The sequence below is a fragment of the Euleptes europaea genome, chromosome 19, assembly GCF_029931775.1.
Source record: "Euleptes europaea isolate rEulEur1 chromosome 19, rEulEur1.hap1, whole genome shotgun sequence".
Taxonomy (NCBI): Eukaryota; Metazoa; Chordata; class Lepidosauria; order Squamata; family Sphaerodactylidae; genus Euleptes; species Euleptes europaea.
The window spans coordinates 28,407,291-28,429,883 of NC_079330.1; the positions used below are offsets into that span (position 1 = coordinate 28,407,291).

The 22,593-nt window shown below is 50.0% G+C and overlaps 2 protein-coding genes across 2 annotated transcripts in view; one reads left to right on the forward strand and one right to left on the reverse strand.

The window, feature by feature from the left end:
• The first annotated feature begins 492 nt into the window (after positions 1 to 492).
• Positions 493 to 7,499, forward strand: MRM3 (mitochondrial rRNA methyltransferase 3). Its single transcript, XM_056865021.1, has 4 exons — positions 493 to 773; positions 3,440 to 3,684; positions 5,665 to 5,832; positions 6,910 to 7,499. Exons 1-4 carry the CDS (start codon positions 493 to 495, stop codon positions 7,497 to 7,499), a joined length of 1,284 nt encoding a protein of 427 aa, XP_056720999.1.
• A 5,663-nt stretch (positions 7,500 to 13,162) lies between these two features.
• Positions 13,163 to 22,593, reverse strand: part of NXN (nucleoredoxin) — a 105,955-nt gene continuing 96,524 nt past the window's right edge. The window contains exons 7-8 of the mRNA XM_056865022.1: positions 21,590 to 21,714; positions 13,163 to 13,409 (exon numbers count right to left, since the gene is read on the reverse strand). Coding sequence (XP_056721000.1) covers positions 13,227 to 13,409; positions 21,590 to 21,714 — 308 coding nt within the window. The 3' untranslated portion in view covers positions 13,163 to 13,226. The remainder of the gene's footprint in view (positions 13,410 to 21,589; positions 21,715 to 22,593) is intronic.

The window sequence follows — 22,593 nt, forward strand, 5'->3', positions numbered from 1 at the left end:
TTGGTTGCTCTTTTCTGCACCTTCCGTCGACATACCCTTAAAAGGTAAAGGTCCCCTGTGCAAGCACCGAGTCATTCCTACCCATGGGGTGACGTCGCATCTCAACGTTTACTAGGCAGACTTTGTTTGCGGGGTGGTTTGCCAGCGCCTTCCCCAGTTATCTTCCTTTTACCCCCCAGCAAGCTGGGTCCTCATTTTACCGACCTCGGAAGGATGGAAGGCTGAGTCAACCTTGAGCCGGCTACCTGAAACCGACTTCCGTTGGGATCGAACTCATGGTCGTGAGCAGAGCTTTTCACTGCAGTACTGCAGCTTAACACTCTGCGCCAGACGCCAGCCACGCATGTGACGTCATGAAGACCACTTCTCTTGTTTTGCCCATAACCAAGATGGAGGCTCCAGGAAAGAGGGAGCCGTTACTATTAGCAACGGAAGGCAGCGTCGGGCTGGAAACCCTGAAGCCCCGCCCCTTCCGTTCCGCCCTCGACCAAGATGGCGTCCCTCGCGCGAAGAGCGGCGCGGCTCTCCTTCTTATCGCCGAGGCCGCCGTCCGGGGGAGCCGGCCGCGCGCGCGGAGTCCGGGCGCTGAGGAGGAGCCCCGTCCGCGTGCTCCCTCCCGGCGCGCAGGCGCAGAAGGCCGCGCCTCAGGCCCGGCAGCAGGCCGCGCCCCGCAAGAAGCCCCCTAGCCGCGAGCGGGAAGCGCCGGCCGAGGAGCCGCGGAAGGAGGCGGAGCTGCGCTACGAGCGGGCCGCCCCCGGCGACAAAAGGCTGAGGTAAAAAACGCCCCGCCCCCTCTCCCGCGGTGCCTCCTGGGAATTGTAGTTTGAAAGGATGCCAGGGGAAGCAGCCTGGCCAGGCTAGACCCCCCTCCTCCTCATGAAAGGCGGTGTGCGTGTTTGGGGGGAGAGTAGGGTGGCCTGCTCCGGGTTGGGAAATACCTGGAAATTGGAGGGGGGGGGCAGAGTTTGAGGTGCCAAAGCAGGACTACAGCTGAACATCAAGAAAACAAAAGTTATGACTACAGGGGAATTGCACAACTTTAAGGTGGACAATGAGGAAATTGAAATTGTTCAAGACTTTCTATTCCTTGGCTCCACCATCAACCAAAAGGGAGACTGCAGCCAAGAAATCAGAAGGAGATTGAGACTGGGAAGGGCAGCCATGAAGGAGCTGGAAAAGGTCCTTAAGTGTCAGGATGTGTCACTGGCCCCCAAGACTAGATTAATTCATGCCATCGTATTCCCTATTACTATGTATGGGTGTGAAAGCTGGACAGTGAAGAAAGCTGATAGGAAGAAAATAGATTCCTTTGAAATGTGGTGTAGGAGGAGAGTGTTACGGATACCCTGGACCACCAAAAAAACAAATCTGTGGGTTATAGATCAAATCAAGCCTGAACTGACCCTAGAAGCTAAAATGACTAAACTGAGGCTGTCGTATTTTGGTCACGTCATGAGAAGGCAAGAGTCACTGGAAAAGACAGTCATGCTAGGAAAAGGTGAGGGCAGCAGGAAAAGAGGAAGACCCAACAAGAGATGGATTGACTCAATAAAGGAAGCCACAGCCTTCAGTTTGCAGGATCTGAGCAAAGCTGTCAAGGATAGGACATTTTGGAGGACTTTCATTCATAGGGTCGCCATGAGTCGGAAGCGACTTGACGGCACTTAACACACACACAGAGTTTGAGGAGGGCGGGGTTTGGGGAGGGACTTCAGTGCCATAGAGTCCAATTGCCTATGCGGCCATTTTCTCCAGGGGAGCTGATCTCTGTCGCCTAGAGATCAGATGCAATAGCGGGGGCTCTCCAGCCACCGCCTGGAGGTTTGGCAACCCTAGTGGAGAGGCCTCCGAGCCATGTGACCCCCGTTGCCCCTCCATGCAGCAAGACTCGCTGGAAGCTGTCGAGTAGGATGGCCAACTCCGGGTTGGGAAATTCCGGGAGGTTTAGGGGTAGAACCTGGGGAAGTGTCAAACTTCAGTACCTCCTTGCATCTCAGCAATAGTAAACTTCACTCCAGACGTTGCAGAGAGTTTTAAAAGTTTTATCAAGAAAGTAAACAGGTCAGTTGGTCTATACAAACTTAAGGTCAGAATACCGATGGGGAAAATACAGGCTATGCTTATAGGGGACACACACTAGAATTGATTACACGTAGTCTTTGAAATGCAAAACATCAGGGTTCTTTCAAGTTTCTAGAGGTGCCAGGTTTCTGGCAGAATTTACACCTTGAGAACAGATAGTTGATTTACAATAGGAAGGCTTTGAACTGGAGGTATAGTGCCTTCGGCCTTCGCCCCTTCCTCCAAAACTGAAGAGACTTTCCCACGAGACCGGGAAGGGGGGGGGGAAGAACATGGAGCTTGCTTATCCGGGACCCAACTGGGTGCCCTCGCTAACAGGAAGCCAGGGTATGGATGGGATAGGATTTTATCGGGATACGGACCATAGAGTCGAGGAGTCACTTTCTCCAGGAGAACTGAGGATCATCTGTAATTCCGGGAGATCTCCCGGCCCCACCTGGAGGTTGGCAGCCCCATTTCTGAAGCCCTCCCAAAGGTTGAGGGGGGCGAGGCTCTTGCAGAATGCTTGTTCCTGCCTGCTTTATCTTGTGATGTTTCATTGTTCTTCTGACTCTGTGGTCCCCAATTTCTGGCAGGCCTTGAAATGCTCCAAAGAGGGCAGGCTTCATTGCCCTGCGAGGGAGGCTGCAGGAGGAGGGTCCTTCTCTAGGTGTGCACAGAGGGTCCTTCTCTAGGTGTGCCTCTGTTTCTACAGAGAGGTTGCCTTTGGTGACCACTCCCTGCTGTTGAGGGCCTGAATGCTGCACCTAGAACCTCCTTCTGACTTCTGTGGTTTCAGGCATCACAACACACTTTCGGAGGCTTTGTGACCCACTGTTGGGTCCTGACCCACAGGTTGGGAAACAGCGGTCTAAATTATTACAGTGGAATACATAAAGAGTGATAGAGTTTTAAAGTTCCTGGGTAGGATTTAATTCTTAGTATTTGTCAAGGAGAATTTCAAATTGTAAATTTGTTTATAGGTTATGTTTATCCTGCAGTTTGTGTTTGGTATATACCATGTTTATTGGCAGTTGCTAAATGAAGTTGGTTTGTATACTGATCTTATCCCTTTTGTTTATTCCCCGTACCTGTTTTTGTGCTGGTCGTGGACTGTAGTAAAGTTTTTAAGTTAAAGTTACAGTGAGAAAGGAAAGGAAAAGGGGGACACCATAGGTCTTGGGCTTAGATACAGTCAGGGATGAAGGTTCAATGGACTGAAAGTACCCGGGCCGAGTGAGTATCAGCTCTGGCCAGGGGAGCTCAACTGAATTCTCGAGTCCTCGTTTTGGCTGTGAACAACCAGGGCCAGTAAATGCAGGTTTCCTGCCAATGAAAAGATGCCTAGGCTAGTTCACTCTGACCTGTTTTTTCGCAGCAAAGTGGTGACCATTGCCAAGTCCAGGACATTCCGGGAGAAACATGGGAAGATCTTGCTGGAAGGCCGACGCCTCATCAATGATGCGTTGGCAGCCGGGGCCGCCCCCCAGACGCTCTTCTTCACCACCTTGGACCACCTGCGGGAGCTGCCGGCGGCCAAGCTGAAAGGCGCCACCCTCATCAAGGTCCGGTTCGAAGACCTCAAGACCTGGTCTGACGTCATCACCCCCCAGGGGGTGATTGGTAAGTTACCTTCGAAGCAGGCGTATATGTGACGGGAACCACTTCTGAGGAGAGTCCCCAGGGCAGGGGCTTGGTTGAGAAATCTTTGGTCTTTCTCTTTTAACGAGGCAATCAGCCCTGACAGCCTCCAGCAGCGAAGCCAAAGATAACGTTCTTTCGAGAGCTCGTAAACGGGCTTTCCGTCTCTACCGTAGCGGTGTCTTGTCCTGTTTCACAATCCGCTTCAATAAAGTCTTTGTTTCGTGGGTTTGAAGCAGAGATGGGCAGAAGGGACACAATAAAGAGAAAAAAATCACAAATGCCCCAAATGTATTAGTGTAATTAATTGTGAAGTCAGGTCTTGTTGGCACAGGAGTGTGTGAATGCACATCCCCAGTAAGGCTGTATTTAAGGTGATTTCCTTTGGCAACAGGATATGCACCTGATGAAAATATTGGATTTGAAATGGTCAGTTTACCGGAACACCATATTGCGCTTATCTTGTTGCTATATGCTTATCTCCCAAAGAGGACTGCGTCAACTTTGTTATTTGCCTTAATTGGCTCTCACTTTGTTCTCCTGACGACTTCCTGTGGAGTCAGCGTCTACACAGAATTGCCTTCTTCGTCTTCACGAGACTCCCACACGTTTTTTAAGTCCTTGGACTTTTTTGGTTTCTCATATATATGTTGCTTGGGTGCTGTGCTTCATTTACCTGTTTATATATGTTTGTCAGAACTCGGTGTGGTTACACTACGTTTACATTAACTAGTGCTTGTCAGGACTTTGAGCTGTTGGTTACACTAATACATTTGTGGCATTTGTGATTTCCCCCCTTTTATTGTGTGCTTTCTTGGTGTGATTTTTTTGGTCATGGACAGAAGGGAGGCACGAGGCCAAGTCCAGCAGGACCCTTTGCAATTTGTCGCAAGTCAAATTAAATGGACCTCGCTCTGACCCTTCAAAGGGCTCCTGGCATTAAGATGGGCCAACCCCCCCCCCCCAGCCTAGTCTACTTCACAGTGCTTTTGTAATAAAATGGAGGGGGAAATCTTATACATTGCCGTGAGCTCCTTGGGAGATGAATCAAACTGTGACGCATAGGCTTGGGAACACAGATAAATTATGTCATTGGCTGTTACCGCACTAGGTATTCCCAGCGATGTATTAAGAATTTGGAAATGTTATAAAAAATACTGTGTGCGCTTTCTGTGTATTCCCACCGATGTATTAAGAGTTTGAAACTGTTATAAAAAATACTGTTCGCGCTTTGTTTGGCCCCTTTAGCTGTGAAGACGTCTTCCAACCATTTTTTAACCATGGCATCCAAAAACGGCATCCAAAACCCCTTTTAAAGCAATGTTTTTTATAACATTTCCAAACTCTTGATACATCGCTGGGAATACCTAGTGCGGTAACAGCCATTATCTGTTGGGAAAACCTACCTATGCAGTCCACCATGACAGAAGAAGAGTTGGTTTCTTTATGCCGACTTTCTCTACCACAAGAATCAAACCGGCTTACAACCTCCTTCCCTTTCTTTCCCCACAACAGACACCCTGTGAGGTAGGAGGGGCTGAGAGAGCTCTAAGAGAGCTGTGACTAGCCCAAGATCACCCAGCTGGCTTCATGAGGAGGAGTGGGGAAACAAATCCAGTTCATCAGATTAGCCTCCTTCTCTCCAAACCACCACTCTTAACCACTACACCACGCTGGCTCCTGAGGATTCAGGGGAAAGATGGAGCCCCTGGAAGACTGAAATCAATTCCCATCTCTATTTCTCCTTCTCTGCTCATTCATTTCCTCTGCCCTGGACTGCCTCACCAGCGCTTGGCTAGGGTATTTGGCTTCTTTTATGAGCAAATGCAAGTTTGGCACCCTTTCCCTGAAATGGCTTTCCTGCATTCCATTGGGCACGGTGCTCCTTTTGCCCTTGAGCTCTTCTCCTGTTGAGCCCCCCAGCCCTTCCTCCTACAACACCATCTGCCTCTGTTTCCTCAGGCATCTTTTCCAGACCGGATCATGCCAAGATGACTTACCCAGAGGTTCAGCAGAAACACAGGCTGCCCCTGTCTCTGATTTGCGATAACATCCGTGACCCGGGAAACCTAGGAACCATCCTGAGATCGGCAGCTGGTGCAGGCTGCGAGAGAGTCCTGCTCGTCAAAGGTAGGGAAACAGGGCAGGCTCATGACCTTGCTTTTAATCCCTGGGAGTAAAAACAAACAAACCCAGAACCAACACTCTTCTTTTTTAGGAGTCCCATTCTCTTCTGTTGCAAGAGGTGTTGTGGGCGGGAGCTTATAGATGGAGAATTTGGCCCAAGAGCCCAAAGGTGGGCGATCGATACGATCAGTGTCCAAAGAAAAGCAGCACAAATAGGGCTGAGGAGGTCTGCCGAGGTGCCTTTTCACCCCCAAAGCCCACGTTTGCAGGCTTGAAGTCTGAGTAGCACGTTTTGAAGCCCTGTTTCCATGTGTGCAGAGCATCACGCAGACTTGAACCTGTGGCCATTCAGTATTGTGCGTTCATGCCTCGAAGTGTCTTGCGGGGGAGCTTGGTCAGGAGGAAGGCAGGAGGTTGGCCTCCGGGGCACAGATCAGCAAGAATGTTCGACAGGCCCACAACGCTGTCCCACGCAAAGGAAGCCGGGCATTTGTGAGCCAGCTGGAAGGGCAGATCACTTTGTGTAGGACTGTCGTTGCTGTGCTCCTCTCCCTTCTGAAATGACTGGAAAGGGAACGCAAGATCAGCCTCCTGGGAGACTGGCAAGCAACCTCAAAGTGCAGCCCCCTCCCCCACCCCATTGATAAGGAGGTTGCAGCATTCACTCATTTCTGATGCTTGGCCCCATTTTTGATGATGAAGCCAGCAATTGCCATGGAGCTGGGGAAGAAGAAGAGGAGTTGGTTTTTATATGCTGACTTTCTTAAGGGAGAATCAAACCGGCTTACAATCTCTTTCCTCTCCCCACAACAGACACCCTATGAGGTAGGTGGGGCTGAGAGAGCTCTAAGACAGCTGAGACTAGCCCAAGGTCACCCAGCTGGCTTCATGTGGAGGAGTGGGGAATCAAACCCGGTTCTCCAGATCAGAGTCCACCGCTTCAAACCACTGCTCTTAACCACTACACCACCCAGCTTTCCACGCCTTGAATACTGGTAGTGGAAACCTGCGCTCTCACTTTCCTCCTGATTTCTGCCGCTGATCCCCAGTTGTCGGCCTTTGCCCCCTCTCTTTCTCCAGGCTGCGTCGATGCATGGGAACCCAAAGTGCTTCGGGCAGGGATGGGAGCTCACTTCCGCCTCCCTATCATCCCCAATCTGGACTGGGAGGTGGTCCCAAACTACCTTCTCCCCGACACTTGTGTGCACACAGCCGACAGCACCGTGGAGCCCAGCCCTCGGGCTCAGGAGGAGCCTGCAGTGCCGGCGAAGACTGGCTGGCCCTACGAGCTCAAGGCACGGCCAGCTCAGGCCGATCCGAGTTCTGATGCGGATAGTGAGGAGGAGGGAGAAGGGCCAGACCCGTTGGGAGTCCAGCATTACTACGAGCCCTGGATGGAGGTCCCCGTGGCTCTGGTGATCGGGGGGGAGACCCTCGGCGTGAGCGCGGAAGCCAAGCGGCTGGCAGGCAGCCGGGACGGGCGGCGGCTGCTCATTCCCGTGGTGCCCGGCGTGGAGAGTCTGAACGCTGCCATGGCTGCCAGCATCCTGCTTTTTGAAGGCAAAAGACAGCTGCAGCAAGGAGAGGAAACCACAAGCTATGAGGCGCTGGAGGGCCAGCATCGGCCGCAGCCGTTGAGGACTGGACACCTGCCAGGCAGAGCAGCTTAGCCTCGCCTTCCTTCGGGGCTACACTCTATTCCTTTCTGGCTCGAGTAACTCACTCTACTGTCCTGGAAAGAGAGCGGATGCTTCTTGGGAAGAGAAGTGAGCGTAGCTCAGAGTCAGACGTTTAAAGAACGTTTGCCAAGTGTGGTCCTTCCGGACAAAGACATGTAAGAGTCTTGCAGGGACGGTGAGTGCCAGCGAAAACGTTTACAATGCAAAGTATTAATAGGGGAGTGGTACCCAAAGCACATATATATAAAGAGAAAAAAATACCACTATACGCCTGAATGTAATGAATTATGTAATTTTCCAAAAAGGTGATTTATAATTTTAAATATCAACTTATAATTTCCAAAACACTTCTGTCAACACAATCTAAATAAGGTTTTGCAATTTATCCTAGTTTCGCATATCATCAGAGGTTTGTTGCTCTATATCTTGCCATTACAGGAGAATATTGACTGCTCTATCAGTTTCATCAGACCTAGGCAAAAGAGAGGCGAAGCCCAGCCAGCTGCTTGGTAACAAGACTGGAATCAGAGAGACTCATTGGAGCAGTCGAAGATTCTCCTGAAATGGCAAGATGTAGAGCAACAGACTTCTGATGAAGCTGATTCACAAAACAAGGATAAATTGCGAAACCTTGTTTAGTTTGTTTTGTGTTGACAGAAGTGTTTTAGAAATTATAAGTTGATATTTAAAATTATAAATCACCTTTTTGGAAAATTATATAATTCACTGCATTCAAGTGTACGGTGGTATTTTTTTCCTCTTTATATGTAAGTGAAAACTTTTAGGCTTGGTTAGAATTCTGGCCTCTTCTGTTTCAGATTGCAGAGTATTATGGACTCTGTATTTCTGAATGCCACCTGAATCATCTTCCCTGCATGCCGTAAGCGCAGCAGGGAGAAAGGCATAGTGTAGCCCTTGCCTAGCTGCCAGGGCAGTTTTCCAGAGAGGAGCGTTCCAAAATAGGAGCAGTCCAGCCTTCTAACGTTTAGAAGTGTTTGGATTTCAGAGGGGGGGACAAAGCCGAGCCAAGTTTGTTCGAACCTTGCCCACATAGCCAGAGCAACAGACTGCACAAAATGCCCAGGGCACCGTTTGCCAATGTAAACTTGAAATAAATTGCCTCATGTGTGACTCAGCGGCTGGCACAGGATTCCCGATGATGTCAGTGGCGTGCTCTGACCCTCAGCCAAGGACGCGGAACAGAGCTTCTGGGTGCAAAAGGCAGGCGAGTTTGTAACTGTTGTCGTGTATCCCCTTTGTAGCTGTTGTCGTGTGTCCCCTTTCCCCTCCTGTTGAGTGACCCTCTATTTTTCCCCACCTGGGGCAAGGGTACAGTTAGCCAGCTCTTTCCATTGCAGACGGAAAACAATTGTATCGAAGCGCTTGTTGCCCCAGAGGCTCGGACCAGAACCAACGAGTTGAAATTAAATCATCTAGACATTAGAAAGAACTTTCTAAGTTACAGCTCATTCCTGAAAATTTTGGCTGAAGGTCTTCAGGAGGCGGCGTGACCTCACCGCCAGCATAAGTGCATGTAAAACCGTGATTACACACACTTATGCTGGTGGCGAGGCCAGTCCCGCCAGCAGGCGAGCATTGCGGGAGCGTGCCTCGCCCCTTCACCGGCGCAGCCTCTCTGTGTCACAGGCCACGGTGTAGAGAGGCCGCGCCGCAGGGGGGGCATTCCGGGGGTGAGCCGGGGGGAGGAGCCACCGGTTAGACGGCCTCCTATCCCCATTCGGCCATTTACGCTGGCGCCAGGAACGGCGGTGCTGCGCCTGCTTTTTAGCAGACGCAACTTCGCTGTTCCCTGTGGGGCAAAAAACCCCAGTAAAACACAAAAAAAGCTGCGAAACTGCTTTTTTTGTTTTACGGTGTACCGGAATCGGATTAGGAAGAGGCACTGCTGCACCTCTTCCCCACCATTCCCGTACGCTGTCATTTCAGGAATGGGCTGTTAGAGCGGTTCCTCAGTGGAACAGGCTTCCTCGGGAGGTGGTGAGCTCTCCTTCCCTGGAGGTTTTTAAGCAGAGGCTAGATGGCCATCTGTCAGCAATGCTGATTCTATGACTTTAGGCAGATCATGAGAGGGAGGGCACCTTGGCCATCTTCTGGGCACGGAGTAGGGGTCACTGGGGGTGTGGTGGGGAGGTAGTTGTGAATTTCCTGCTTTGTGCAGGGGGTTGGACTAGATGACCCTGGTGGTGCTTTCCAACTCTGATTCTATTATTCCTCTCCTTCCGAAGCCGACCTCCCAGGGCTGGTCCCCTCACACAGAGTATTTATTTGGGGGTAAGAACCACATCCAGTCACTAAGTGAAGAATGAGCCTCCCCAGTTCTTTCCATCTGCTTCCACTGAAAATGGCCATGCTGTTTACTGTGAAACCAGATGTGTACAAAATAAACTCTGGATTTGCCTGCTGGTGTGTTTAGAATAGGGGAGAGGGAAGCAGCTTGCTCTCCAGTGGTGTGCAATTTCTGCTCTTGACACGTCTCTGTTATGAATTGAAAGTTCCTTTTTGAAAAGCCATACTTTGACTACACCACAGCTGCTTCTCCTCAACTTCTAGCTGTTGCCACGCACAGGGAAACTTTTAGATTATTTTGAAAGTGGAACATAAGAAAGGCCCTGCTGGATCAGACCAAGGTCTATCAAGTCCAGCAGTCTGTTCACACAGTGGCCAACCAGGTGTCTCTGGGAAGCCCAGAAACAAGACTACAGCAGCATTCTCCTGCCTGTGTTCCACAGCACTTCATATATTAGACATGCTCCTCTGATCCTGGAGAGAACAGGTATGCATCATGACTAGTATCCATTTTTACTAGTAGCCATGAATAGCCCTCTTCTCCATGAACATGTCCACTCCCCTCTTGAAAAGCTTTAAGTCCCAGGTTCCATCCCCGGCATCCCCAGTTAAAGGGACTAGGCAAACAGGTGATGTGAAAGACCCCTGCCTGAGACCCTGGGGAGCCGCTGCCGGTCTGAGTAGACAATACTGACTTCGATGGACCGAGGGTCTGATTCAGTATAAGGCAGCTTCATGTGTTCAAGTTGGCAGCCACCACCACTTCCTGGGGCAGGGAGTTCCACAATTTAACTATGCCTTGTGAGAAGGAATACTTCCTTTTATCTGTTTTGAATCTCTCACCCTCCTGAGTGTGATTGCTCTGCCATCCAAACCTTGCACATTTATTTATTTTTAACACATCAGTAGTCCTTAAAGCTGCCTTAACCTGGACAGCCCAGGATGGTCAGATCTCAGAAGCTAAGCCGGATTGGCCCTGGCAAGTATTTGGCCGGGAGACCTCCGAGGAATACCAGGGTCGTGACAGGGAGGCAAGCAATAGCGACACCTCTGAACTGTCTCTTGCCTTGAAAACCTCACCAAGGGTCGTCATAAGTCAGCTGTGACTTTACAGCCCCCCACCCCCACCCCGAAATCCTTGAAACTAGTATTTTACTGACCAGGTGTATTTAATTCTATAGGTCTTTCAGGATTCTAGTAGACCAGTCTGGCCAGAAGATGGCAGCACACAGATGTGAGTAGTTTATGGCAGAGCATGTTAGGGGGCCACACCTGACTTCCCTGAGGCAAGCCATGAGACCTGATTCACACTTGCAGGAGAAGAGCATGAATATTATGGGTTGCACCACTTCAGTCTGTGGGGTGTGGTGTCCACCTCCGAATGCTTTTTCACATAAGGAAACTGCATAGCAGGGAGACAGCTCTCCCTTATCTTCGCTAGCGGTGATAGTTTTCCATTTTCAGAGATTTCTTTAAATATAAAGTTGCAGTTTGAAGCGGTGCGCTCTATATTCTACCGCTATATGGACTAGAAACTTGAATTCGAGCTAAGGCTTTTCCCCCCCTACCCAAAGGTAACTCGGGAACTTTACTGCATAACAGCATCTTGACTACATAAGAGCAAGCCACACTCCCAACAAGTGCGAGTCATGAGAACAGTTTTTATTACAAAGTTCCAATCACCATGTACAGTTTTTACAATGTCACTTTGCCAGGGGATGAAGGAGGGGCGTTTTGGCTGTGCTAGTCAAAGCGAGCCTCCCCAACATCCCTCAAATGCCTGAAAAGAGCACCCCGAAAGACAGGGTTCGCACCTCTGGATAACCTACCAACTATCAGATGCTTAGAAGAGGAGAGCGCTTGGGACAAATAGAAATAATTACAGCAGTACTGGTGCGCAGGGAGAGATGGCGTCAATGCCCTCAGGGCTGGTAGCAGAAAGGAGACCCCAGGATGCCACAGAAAACCCCTGTGACGGTTTGCTGCCCACGTGTTGAACGCTACAGCTGACCGGGGGCTGCTCCTTCTCGGTCAAGCCTACCTTACAGGGTGGTAAAATGGAGGGGAAAACAATCCATACTTCCCTGCACCCCCTGAGGGAAAGGGGCAGAGAAAAATGCACTCACTAAGCTAAGTCCTGAGAAGGGGGTGTTCTAAGTGGGGTGTCAGAATGGGGCTGAACTCTGCCTTTTACCACAGGGATGGCAGTGACGCGCGCCACGGGTTAGTTGCTCCAAGACAGCACGGCCGGGTTGGAAGCTATCCAGCGATGGGCTCAACCACGACACCACCCCCCACCCACGCCATGCTCTGGGCTCACTGTTACAGTGCAGGGGGCTGGAAATGCCTCAAGAGCTCTGGTTTGTGTGGGAGCCCTTGGGAACCACCTCTCTGTCTGACACACGGGAGGGCGGGATGGCACTGGCTGCTCTTTGACGCTGTCATTGCCACGTAAAGGGGGGGGGGACTGAGGAATGGACCACCGTCTGCTCTGGGGCCCCAAATCCTCACAGCCTCCTAGAGACTTCTCAGTGGTTGGCAGTGGGCCCAGCCGGGGGTGGGGGAAGGCACATTCTCTCCTGCCCTGCCCGTTTATCAAATATCCAGGAACCGAGCTGCATCAGTGGACCAGCGTCGCCGGCACTCTCTGCCCCACCCCACAAAATAAGGTGGTATCCTGGGATCAGAAGCAGTGCAGCAGGTGAGCGGTTTGGATGAGGCCTACCAAACAGAAGGCGTAACCTGGCCTTTCTCCCCCTGGAAACAGCTGTTGGAAAGAGGCGTTGAATCATCGCGGGAAGACCCCTCTGGACTTCTCCCAAATACTGCTAGCCCCAGAAATTGAGGGGAGGAGGTGGCGGTTGAAAAATTCATCTACTCTGAAAGGACCTAGAGTGGGCGCAAGCCCCCCCCCCACTTGCCATTATGCTATGTGGGGGGAAACGAACTACAAGATTTTGCCCATTTAAACGGAGTCCCACTTATTATTAGGGGCAGAAATAAGAGGTTTTGCTTATTGCTTAGTTTGCAAAGGTTATGTGAATGCAGAAAGAGGAGCAGGAAGCCCCCAGACGTACCCCCACACACACAAACACACGCCCAGAGTTGAAATTGGGAAGCAGCCCAGTTTGACCTGCTAGCTGGCGCCCGTCAACCAGCCGCCGGGAGGCTCTCTTGGCCCCCCCTTCCCCGAGGAGCAGCCCCCCCTTCGCCCCCATCAGCATCTCCCTGCTTGGAAACAGCACCTTGGAAGAATCACGGGGGAGAAGACCGAAAGCGAGGCACCTGGAGAAAGTCTGCCACTAGGCTGTGCACAGGGCTGGGGGAGTCCTGCAATTTAGAAATTGGGTCCAAGCGGGGGTGGGGGTGGCCCTCTCCTGCCTTGCCTGCCCCCTTCCCCCCGCTGGCGCTTCAGATGGGTTCGGGTTTAAGCTTGTCCAGCAGAAAGTCATTCACAAAGGCTTCCACGATGTCGGGGGTGATCTCTTCCACGTCCATAACGTACTTGGCCCGGGCGGACATGTCCAAGATGGTCAGGAGGGGAGCTGCTTCAGGCAGGTTGGTGTAATCCCGAAGGGAGTCAGTCATGTTGTCCTGGAGGGCCGGGGACAGAGAGGGGGGGCGGTGAAATCTGGGCCGAGACACGTCTCGAAAGCAGTCTGTCTCGTTATGCTGTTATATATAATAAGCGCAAACCTAATAAACAGCATGATGGCGAAACCAGGCAAACATAAAGACCCCAAAGAAATATGTACAACTTATTGCAAATCTGTCAGATGTATATGCTAAAGTAACAAACACCAATGATAATCATACAAAATGCATATTCATTATTCATCAACAGTGTATATATAGAGAGATATAAACGGATAAAGACAACAAGAGGAAGCGTGGGGGGTCTCATAACTAGGGTTTCCATCCGCCAGGTAGTAGCTGGAGATCTCCTGCTATTACAACTGATTTCCAGCCTGTAGAGATCAGTTCACCTGGAGAAAATGGCCGCTTTGGCAATTGGACTCCATGGCATTGATGCCCCTCCCCTCTCCAAACCTCACCCTCCTCAGGCCTCCCGCTGGTGGCGAAGAGGGATCTGGCAACCCTACATAACTAGTTAGCATGCCAGAGTTTCGTTCGTTATCGGAATTAACCAGACAAATCGCTCCACCAACTAAGAACGGCCATAAACCAGAAGGCACTGTTGTATCTAGAATAACATGTCTATTCGTTCTTGGAGCAAAAAGGATAGGCTTGGCACTGCAAAGGTGCAGAAAAGGGTGTCTGGTTTTGGGGCACGCGCCTGGCCGAACGCTTGTCTTCCAGCCAGGAAGCCTGGTTCAGTCTCCCACTCACCAGTGGGAGAAAGGCCTGGTGGAAGCAGAGGCCTTGGAAGATTCACGCCCTGCCCTCTTCTCTGCGCACCCCACCCAACTAGCCCCACGACCCTCGCCATGGTGCCAAGACTCCTTGCTGCTTTTTGACCCACCAGCTCTGACTATGCTCAAATGCAGTGGAAGAAAGCTACCTGCACTCCTAGCCAGCATGGTGTAGTGGTTAAGAGCGGTGGGTAGGAGTGTGCACTCTAATCTGGAGAACCGGGTTTGATTCGCCACATGAGCAGTGGAGGCTAATCTGGTGAACTGGGTTGGTTTCCCCACTCCTATACATGAAGCCAGCTGGGTGACCTTGGGCTAGTCAGTTCTCTTAGAGCTCTCTCAGCCCCACCTACCTCACAGGGTGTCTGTTGTGGGGAAGGGAAGGTGATTGTAAGCCGGTTTGAGTCTCCCTTAAGTGGTAGATAAAGTCAGCATATAAAAACCAACTCCTCTTCTAGTGTGGTCACAATTGTGCGGAGAGAAGGGAATTACCATGGAGGATTCCCCCTCCCCCAACACACACACACCTACAAGTTTAGGAAAAAGGACAACTAAGAAGGAACATCTGAAAGGTTGAGAAGATTATGCATGCAGATAGGAAGCCAAACATTCTCCTGCTTGTGTTTCCAAACCTCGATATAGTGGGCAGCAATATTTGGGATCAGCTTGCTCTCATGCTTGAAGCTTCAAGCAACTGGGTAGAACCCAGACCTGCCCTCGCACACTTTTTACTGCGCTCTTGGTCTGCTGCAAACGGAAAGCGTAACGCAAGCTGCACAGTCCCAGTTTCTGCCCAGATACGAAGATCAAGATGAAGAAGAGTTGGTTTTTATATGCCGACTTCCTCTGCCACTTAAGGAAGACTCAAACCGGCTTACAACAGACACCATGTGAGGTAGGTGGGGCTGAGAGAGTGTGACTAGCCCAAGCTGGCATCATGTGAAGGAGTGGGGAAACCAACTCGGTTCACCAGATTAGAGTCCACTGCTCATGTGGAGGAGTGGGGAATCAAACCCGGTTCTCCAGATGAGTCCACCTCTCCAAACCACTGCTCTTAACCACTACACCACACTGGCTCTCTGGCATGTTTGCCCAAGGCTTCCGGTCAGGTTCAGACAGCCCCCATTCATGACATGAGCCACAGCCCCTCCCAAAGACTATTTCGGGGGAAGCCACCTCCACAGGGCAAAGGAATGTCTAGCCATGGGAAGACCCCCCCCCCCCGCCTTCCACTCGCTTCTTTGTAAAACGCGGCATTAAATTGTGGGATTCACCGAAGCAAGATGTGACAACAGACAATACCTCAAAAAAGGGTCAGAGTAATCCCAGAAGGATTTTCTGTGCATACAGAACCTCCATGAACAGAGGCAGGATACCAGGTCCAAACAGCACGTGACCACTGTTGGAGAGTGTGTGCATGGACCTTTGGTTTGGAGCGGTAGACTATGATCTGGAGAACCGGGATTGATTCCCCACTCCTCCACGTAAGCGGCGGAGGCTAATCGGGTGAACTAGATTTGTTTCCCCACTCCGACACATGAAGCCAGCTGGGTGACCTTGGGCTAGTCACAGTTCTCTCAGAACTCTCTCAACCCCACCTACTTCACAGGGTGTCTGTTGTGGGGAGGGGAAGGTGATAGTAAGCCGGTTTCAGTCTCCCTTAAGTGATAGAGAAAGTCGGCATATAAAAGCTAACTCTTTTTCTTCTGGTAGTAACCTCCGTGGGAGCTGGGCCCTGTCTTTCTTTTTGCTTTTTGGCCAAGGATCCTTTTCACAGTCTCCATCAACACCGCTGACAGCAACCAAAAACCCAGGCACGCAATTCTTAAGGGCCCCCTGGAATCTGAGCAACAGAAAAAAAACCTGGCTTTTTGTCTCCTGCCTTCCAGGCCCGCATGTCAGTCAAGCTGCCGTGACAATGGGGACCGTGGAGGCCACCCCGCCTCCTGCTGAACGAGGGTGAAAGCTGGGCCAAAGGTTACGTTTTCTCCCTGCCTGGCAAGCAGAGCCCTCCCGTGGTTGCAAACGCAGCAGAGGCTGGCCGGCTGGGTGTCCGTGGCCGCTTCTGCTCTGCCTGTCGGCTATCCCAAAGGACCCCCAAGAGCTGAGAGTAATGCACTGTTCCCTGCCCCCGCCCACCCACGCTCAGCATCCTGAGAGCATCACCTTCCAGTTGAAAAAGGCAAGTTTCTAGCCCTCAAGATGAAGGGGAAGAGAGGTTTGGAAGGGCTGACCTCTCGTAGCCAGGGCAAGACGAGCAGCTTTCCAGAGACCAAGATATCGCAACAGCTCCTGGCATTAAACCTGGCTGGGGAGCCAGCGTGGTGGTGTGGTTAAGAGCGGTGGAGTCTGATCCGGAGAACCGGGTTTGATTCCCCGCTCCTCCACATGAGCGGCGGAGGCTAATCTGGTGAACTGGATTTGTTTCCCCACTCCTCCACATGAAGCCAGCTGGGTAACCTGGGCTAGTCACAGCTCTCTTAGAGCTCTCTCAACCACATCTACCTCACTGGGTGTCTGTTGAGGGGAGGGGAAGGCGGCGATTGTAAGCCGGTTTGAGTCTCCCTTAAGTGGTAGAGGAAGTCAGCATATAAAAACCAACTCTTCTTTTAATGGCCAAGGCAAAAGAAATAGGTGCGCACCTATCAAGGTGACATAGGCAGGTTGCAAAATTCAGTTGTTTCAGCTAGCACAAGCGGCTGAGCGGTGAACTATTAAGTCCTGGGTTCAACGTTCACTTTAAACAGCCTCCCCCCCCTTCCACCAATTTGCAAGGCAACATCAATATTAGCCTACATCACGGGGCTGTTGTCAAAATACGATGCGCGTAAAAAGCTTTGAACACTCTCAAGCACTAAACACACGGCAGCTTATACCGTTCACAACTACTCATAAACACGCAGGCTACCTTGAAAAGAGCCCCGCCCCTCCAGCACGCCACCCACGGGGGTGTCGCCACCCTCGCCCCAGCCATCTTGGTCTTCCTCTCCCCCATGCCGTAAAATGTCGGCCGCTGATTTCTAAATGCGCAACGCCATTAGTGTTGGAGCATGCAGAGCGCGTGAAGATGCAGGGAGACGCCCCGACAGATTTATCACAACGAAAGCCGCCAACGGCCTTGGGCGTGCTCTGAAAGAACGGCCGCCTGTTATTGTTCCCAGGGCGGAACGAAGACGGGGCGAGGCTGCTCCAACGGCACAGCAAGAGTGGAGCTTCACGCTGCGGGTGGACCACCGAGTCACACCACACGTGAGCATGCGGGGCAAAGCCGAAGAAATACCCAGTGCCGGCGCAGACTTTGTGCCAAGCTCGCTTTCCGGGGGAGTCAGTTCCCGCCCTCGCCCATGCTTGACCTACGGCTGACAGCCTGCAAACTTGACATTTTGCTAGCCTCCCCCTTCGGGGTTTCACAAAGGAGCACCCACCCGCTCAGCCCTCCCCCTCCCCCCAGGGCCGCAGTGTCATCGCTGCTGCAGAGGTCAGGGTCCGTTCCTAGTGTGTCTGGCCACCGACTGCCCCCGGCCAGGGTGGCTTCAGATGCCCTTTATCGGCCGCCAACAGGTGGAACCTGTGCTCGGGATCGCCCGTTTGGTGGAATTATTATTGTTTTTAAAAAGAAAATCAAGCTGAAAAGATGGGAGTCTGGAAACCCCGCCCTGCCTGCCACGGAAACCGCAGTGCCCGCAATCCAGGGGGCGTTGCCTGCGCATGCCGCATTCCCTCCCTTTCCAGGGTTAGCGTGCTCAGGGGCGTCCCCGCGCTATAGAGGAGGTGATGAATGGGTCATTCAGGCAGCTGTCAGGGAGGTGGCAAGCAGATGGCGTCCTGAATGAATGAAGGGCAGTGTGTTGATCGACACAAGCCGGGCCAGTCTGAAAGAAAGAGGGGGCGGAATATTTCCAGGGCTGTCGGGGAGGAGGAAGGGGTGCCAGAGGACCCCTCTTGGTCTAGGAACTCCGCTTTCCAACAAGAAGGACATTCAGAAATGCTGGGGGGGGGGTGTTGATGGCAGAGGTCTGAAATATGTGGAGGGGGGCCGGGGGGGAGCGTATGTGTTGTGGGCTGGACAGAGAGAGGCCATTAACAAAGGTCTGGAAAAAGCTGTGTCTCAGTGCGCCTGTTCTGGCAGCATAGGAATGACAAGGAGGATTGCGAGAGTCTAAATCTAAAGGATCAGCACCACAGTTTATAAACTAAGCCCCCAAATCTGTGGTGGGGCTTTTTAAATGCCGGCTCAGGCCAAAGGGGGTTGCAAAGGGGTAGTGGATCTGACCTGGATGGCCCAGGCAGGCCTGATCTTGTCAGATCTTGGAAGGTAAGCAGGGTTGGCCCTGGTTAGTATGGGAAGCCACCAAGGAATTCCAGGGTTGCTACGCAGAGGAGGAGGAGGAGGAGAAGAGTTGGTTTTGATATGCTGACTTTGTCTACCACTTAAGGAAGAATCAAACCGTCTTACAATCTCCTTCCCTTCCCCTCCCCACAACAGACACCCTATGAGGTAGGCGGGGCTGAGAGAGCTCACAGAGAGCTGTGCCTAGCCCAAGGCCACCCAGCTGGCTTCATGTGGAGGAGTGGGGAAACCAACCCGGTTCACCATATTAGCGTCCACAGCTCCAAACTACCACTCTGAACCACTACACCCAGCTGGCTCTCCACCAATGGAAGGCAATGGCACACCACCTTTGTTAATCTCTTGCCTTGGCAACCTTACGGGGTCGCCAAACGTCGGCTGCAACTTGATAGCCCTTTACATGCAGACACAGCTGTGTTGGTCTATTATAGCAAAATAAAACCAAAGTCCAGAGGGACCTTAAGGACTAACAACATTTAATTCAATGCGAAATATTAATATATAACTCACGGAAGCTTGTATTGAAACAAGTGTTAGTCTTTTAAGGTGCCACTGGACTTTGGGTTTATCGGGACAAAAGGCCCACCAGGGTGTCAACTCTTTGGGAAAACTCACTTGCCGAGGGAATGAAAGCAATTGTTTTCCACCCTCCCATCATCTGGCAGTAGGGTTGCCAGGTGCCTCTTTGCCACCAATGGGAGATTTTGGGGGGGCGGAGCCTGAGGAAGGCGGGGTTTGGGGAGGGGAGGGACTTCAAAAGAGTCCAATCACCAAAGCAGCCATTTTCTCCAGGTGAACTGATCTTTATCAGCTGGAGATCAGTTGTAATAGCAGGAGATCTCAAGCTAGCACCTGGAGGTTCAGCATAGATGCGAAAAGATTAAACAAAGTGCAAAAAATTTTATGGTGCTACACACTTATACAAACCACAAAGGTGATACAATGGATGAAAACATGATAAACATGAACAACAACAATGTAACTTAACAAAGAAGAACATACAAAAGCAGTTCATACACAATCCAAAGGCAAATGCCTTTTGAAAAATGGAAGTCAGCAGTCCTTAGTAAGGTAAGTATTCATAACATGTACAATCCAAAGGATTGAGAAGAAAAAGTCAACAATCCTTAAAAAGGTAAGTGCTCATGTTTGCTAATGGTCCCTCGAAGGTTGCCAAGTAGTGAAGATATAAACTGAAGGGGAAACGGCCGTTTCGGTTTCTTATATTAAACTCCTTCTTCAGTCCCCCTAAATATCATAAAATTATTTTTAATGCATTTTAATATTTTTAACATTTTTATATTATTTTAACATTTTAACATGCATTTTTTAAAATTACATATATTTAAAATGATAATTCCTTAAAAAGAATTCATATTTACAAAACAGCTTGTCTATAGTTACATTTGACTGCTCTCACACTCTTTAGACCACGTTAGCTAATTCCACAGAGGGATAAGAGAAGTGTAGCAGTGCTATCTCACAGGTGAATAGAATCTATATAGCTAGCATGTTACCTAGCACTTACCTTATTAAGGATTGTTGACTTTTTCTTCTCAAAAGGCTTCTGCCTTTGGATTGTACATGTGATGAATACTTACCTTACTAAGGACTGTTGACTTCCATTTTTCAAAAGGCATTTGCCTTTGGATTGTGTATGAACTGCTTTTATATGTTCTTCTTTGTTAAGTTACATTGTTGTTCATGTTCATCATGTTTTCATCCATTGGATCACCTTTGTGGTTTGTATAAGTGTGTAGCACCATAAAAGTTTTTCTCACTTTGTTTAATCTTTTTGCATCTATGCTGAATTTCAAACTCAGGTACTAGCATAGAGGTGCTTTTTTCTCACACAGTACCTGGAGGTTGGCAACCCTGTCTGGCAGTCAAAGGCAGACTGCCCTTGAACACAGAGCTCCAGTGCCATTTTATATCAAAGATGCTCTGCATGGAAAGGCAGAATATCTGAGCATAGGCCAAGTGCACAGCTGTTCCAGTTACTGCACAGACACACAGCAAGGTATGGAAAATCCCTTTCCCAAAGCGGCTGTCAACTGGACTCTGAATAGGAAGCCCAGAGTTGGCGAGGGGCCATGGCTCAATGGTAGAGCATCTGCTTGGCATGCAGAAAGGCCCAGGTTCAATCCCTGCCATCTCCAGTTAAAGGGACTAGGCAAGTAGGTGATGTGAAAGACCTTTTCTGCCTGAGACCCTGGAGAGCCGCTGCCAGTCTGAGTAGACAATACTGACTGATGGACCAAGGGTCTGATTCAGTATAAGGCAGCTTCATGTATTCACAACTCCACCAACCAAATCTGTTCCGAGTGAAATCTCATTAGGCACAATTTGGAATCATTTATTTGTTTGGAAAATGTATATGCTTTCCAGAGACCTGGTCAGGGAGGCTCCCAAAGTGGAAAAAGGATGCCATTCAACCATTCAAAATGATCAATAATAAAGCAAGCCATAAGAACGAGCATAAAAGGAGCAAAAAAACAGCACAACAAATTCAGCACTCCAAAATCATATGCACAGAACAGTCCTCAGGCTACAAATCAGGGGCAAAAAATGGAACTCCCCAGTTAAAAGCCTGGGTAAAAAGAAAATGTCCTCGCCCAGCATTGAAAAGACAGTAAAGAATCCCGAAGTGAAGTTTGAGGAGAAGGGTAATCCAGAGGCACCGGGTGCCAAAAGGTGTTTGTACCCGAGTTCACTGAAACTAGAATTAACGCCTGCTAAGCCAGTTCATGTCTGAGGCAGGATCTGAACTTGAAATCTGGGGACTTGCTGGCTTCTATTCATATCTTCCATTGTTTTTCTTGTGATGCAATCAGTTGCATTTCCCTTTTCCAAAAAAGAATTCTAGGAACTGTGATTTGGCAAGGGGTGCTGAGAATTCAGCCAGGCAGCTCCACTTCTATGTGACCCCAAAATGACATTTCTTGGTAAGAAAATGTCTATCACACCAGATTAAATCTTTAGCACTGCCCCCTGCCCCCGCCCAACAATTTATTCATTGCCAGAGAGCGCACAGAAACTCCCCACCATACCTCTCCAGCCACGAAAAACAGCAGCGGGGCCTCCTCGTCTTTGGCTCTGTATTTGGCAATTATTTTCTCAGCAATGGGCTGGATGAGCTGCTTGGCTGCTTCGGACTCTCCGTCATCATCAGAATCTGTAAGAAAAGAGAGAAGATGGTGGGAAGTCAGGATCCAATTTGCCAGGAGGTTTTTGGGGTTTGTGTGTGTGTGTGGGGGGGGCACATAGTGATTCAGGGCTCATCTACAAAGTTTCACACAAAACAGTTGTCCAGGAGCTTTAAGGTTCCAGGTCCTCAGTTTGCTAGCTAATGTATTTTGCAATTCATGAGCAGAGGACAATGAGGGCCAGCAACTTGTGGGGCTTTATTTAACAAGAAAGCCCCAATTCTCAGGAGAGCCAGATTTTGCTAATTCCACAATATACTGCAGCTTTTCTGCGCTCCTCAATGGGTGGCAGCTGGAACAGCAACCTGGAAACCGGATGGGCAGACAGACACGCTTTACCCATCTATGTTCGCTAATCTACGGAAGGAAACCAGTAGCTTTTATTATGATGGAACATGGCAAAGGGGACCATTATTCGGGGTGGGTAGGGAATTGAGTGGCAGAGTTGAAATGCTTAGTGGAGAAAAGAGGTGTTAGAAGCCCTGGATGGATTATCTAGATCACTGGTTCCCAACCAGGGGTCCGTGGACCCCCAGGGGTCCGCGAGAACTAAATTAAGGTCCGCAAAACAAAGTTATAAACCCATAATAAATTAATATTTTCAATTAAAAGTTTTCTATTATAAAAATATATATTCAAATATTATTCTAAGTTTAATGTTTAACTAACAGTTATGATTAAAGTTTATTTTCAAATTCTCAGAATTTTTATTTTGAACCTTGGGGTCCCTGCGCCGAACAAAAAAGTCCTAGTGGTCCCTGGTCAAAAAAAGGTTGGGAACCACTGATCTAGATTAAAACTAACAATAGCAATTAAAATAACATTTATTCCATTTTTTTCTGGCTGTT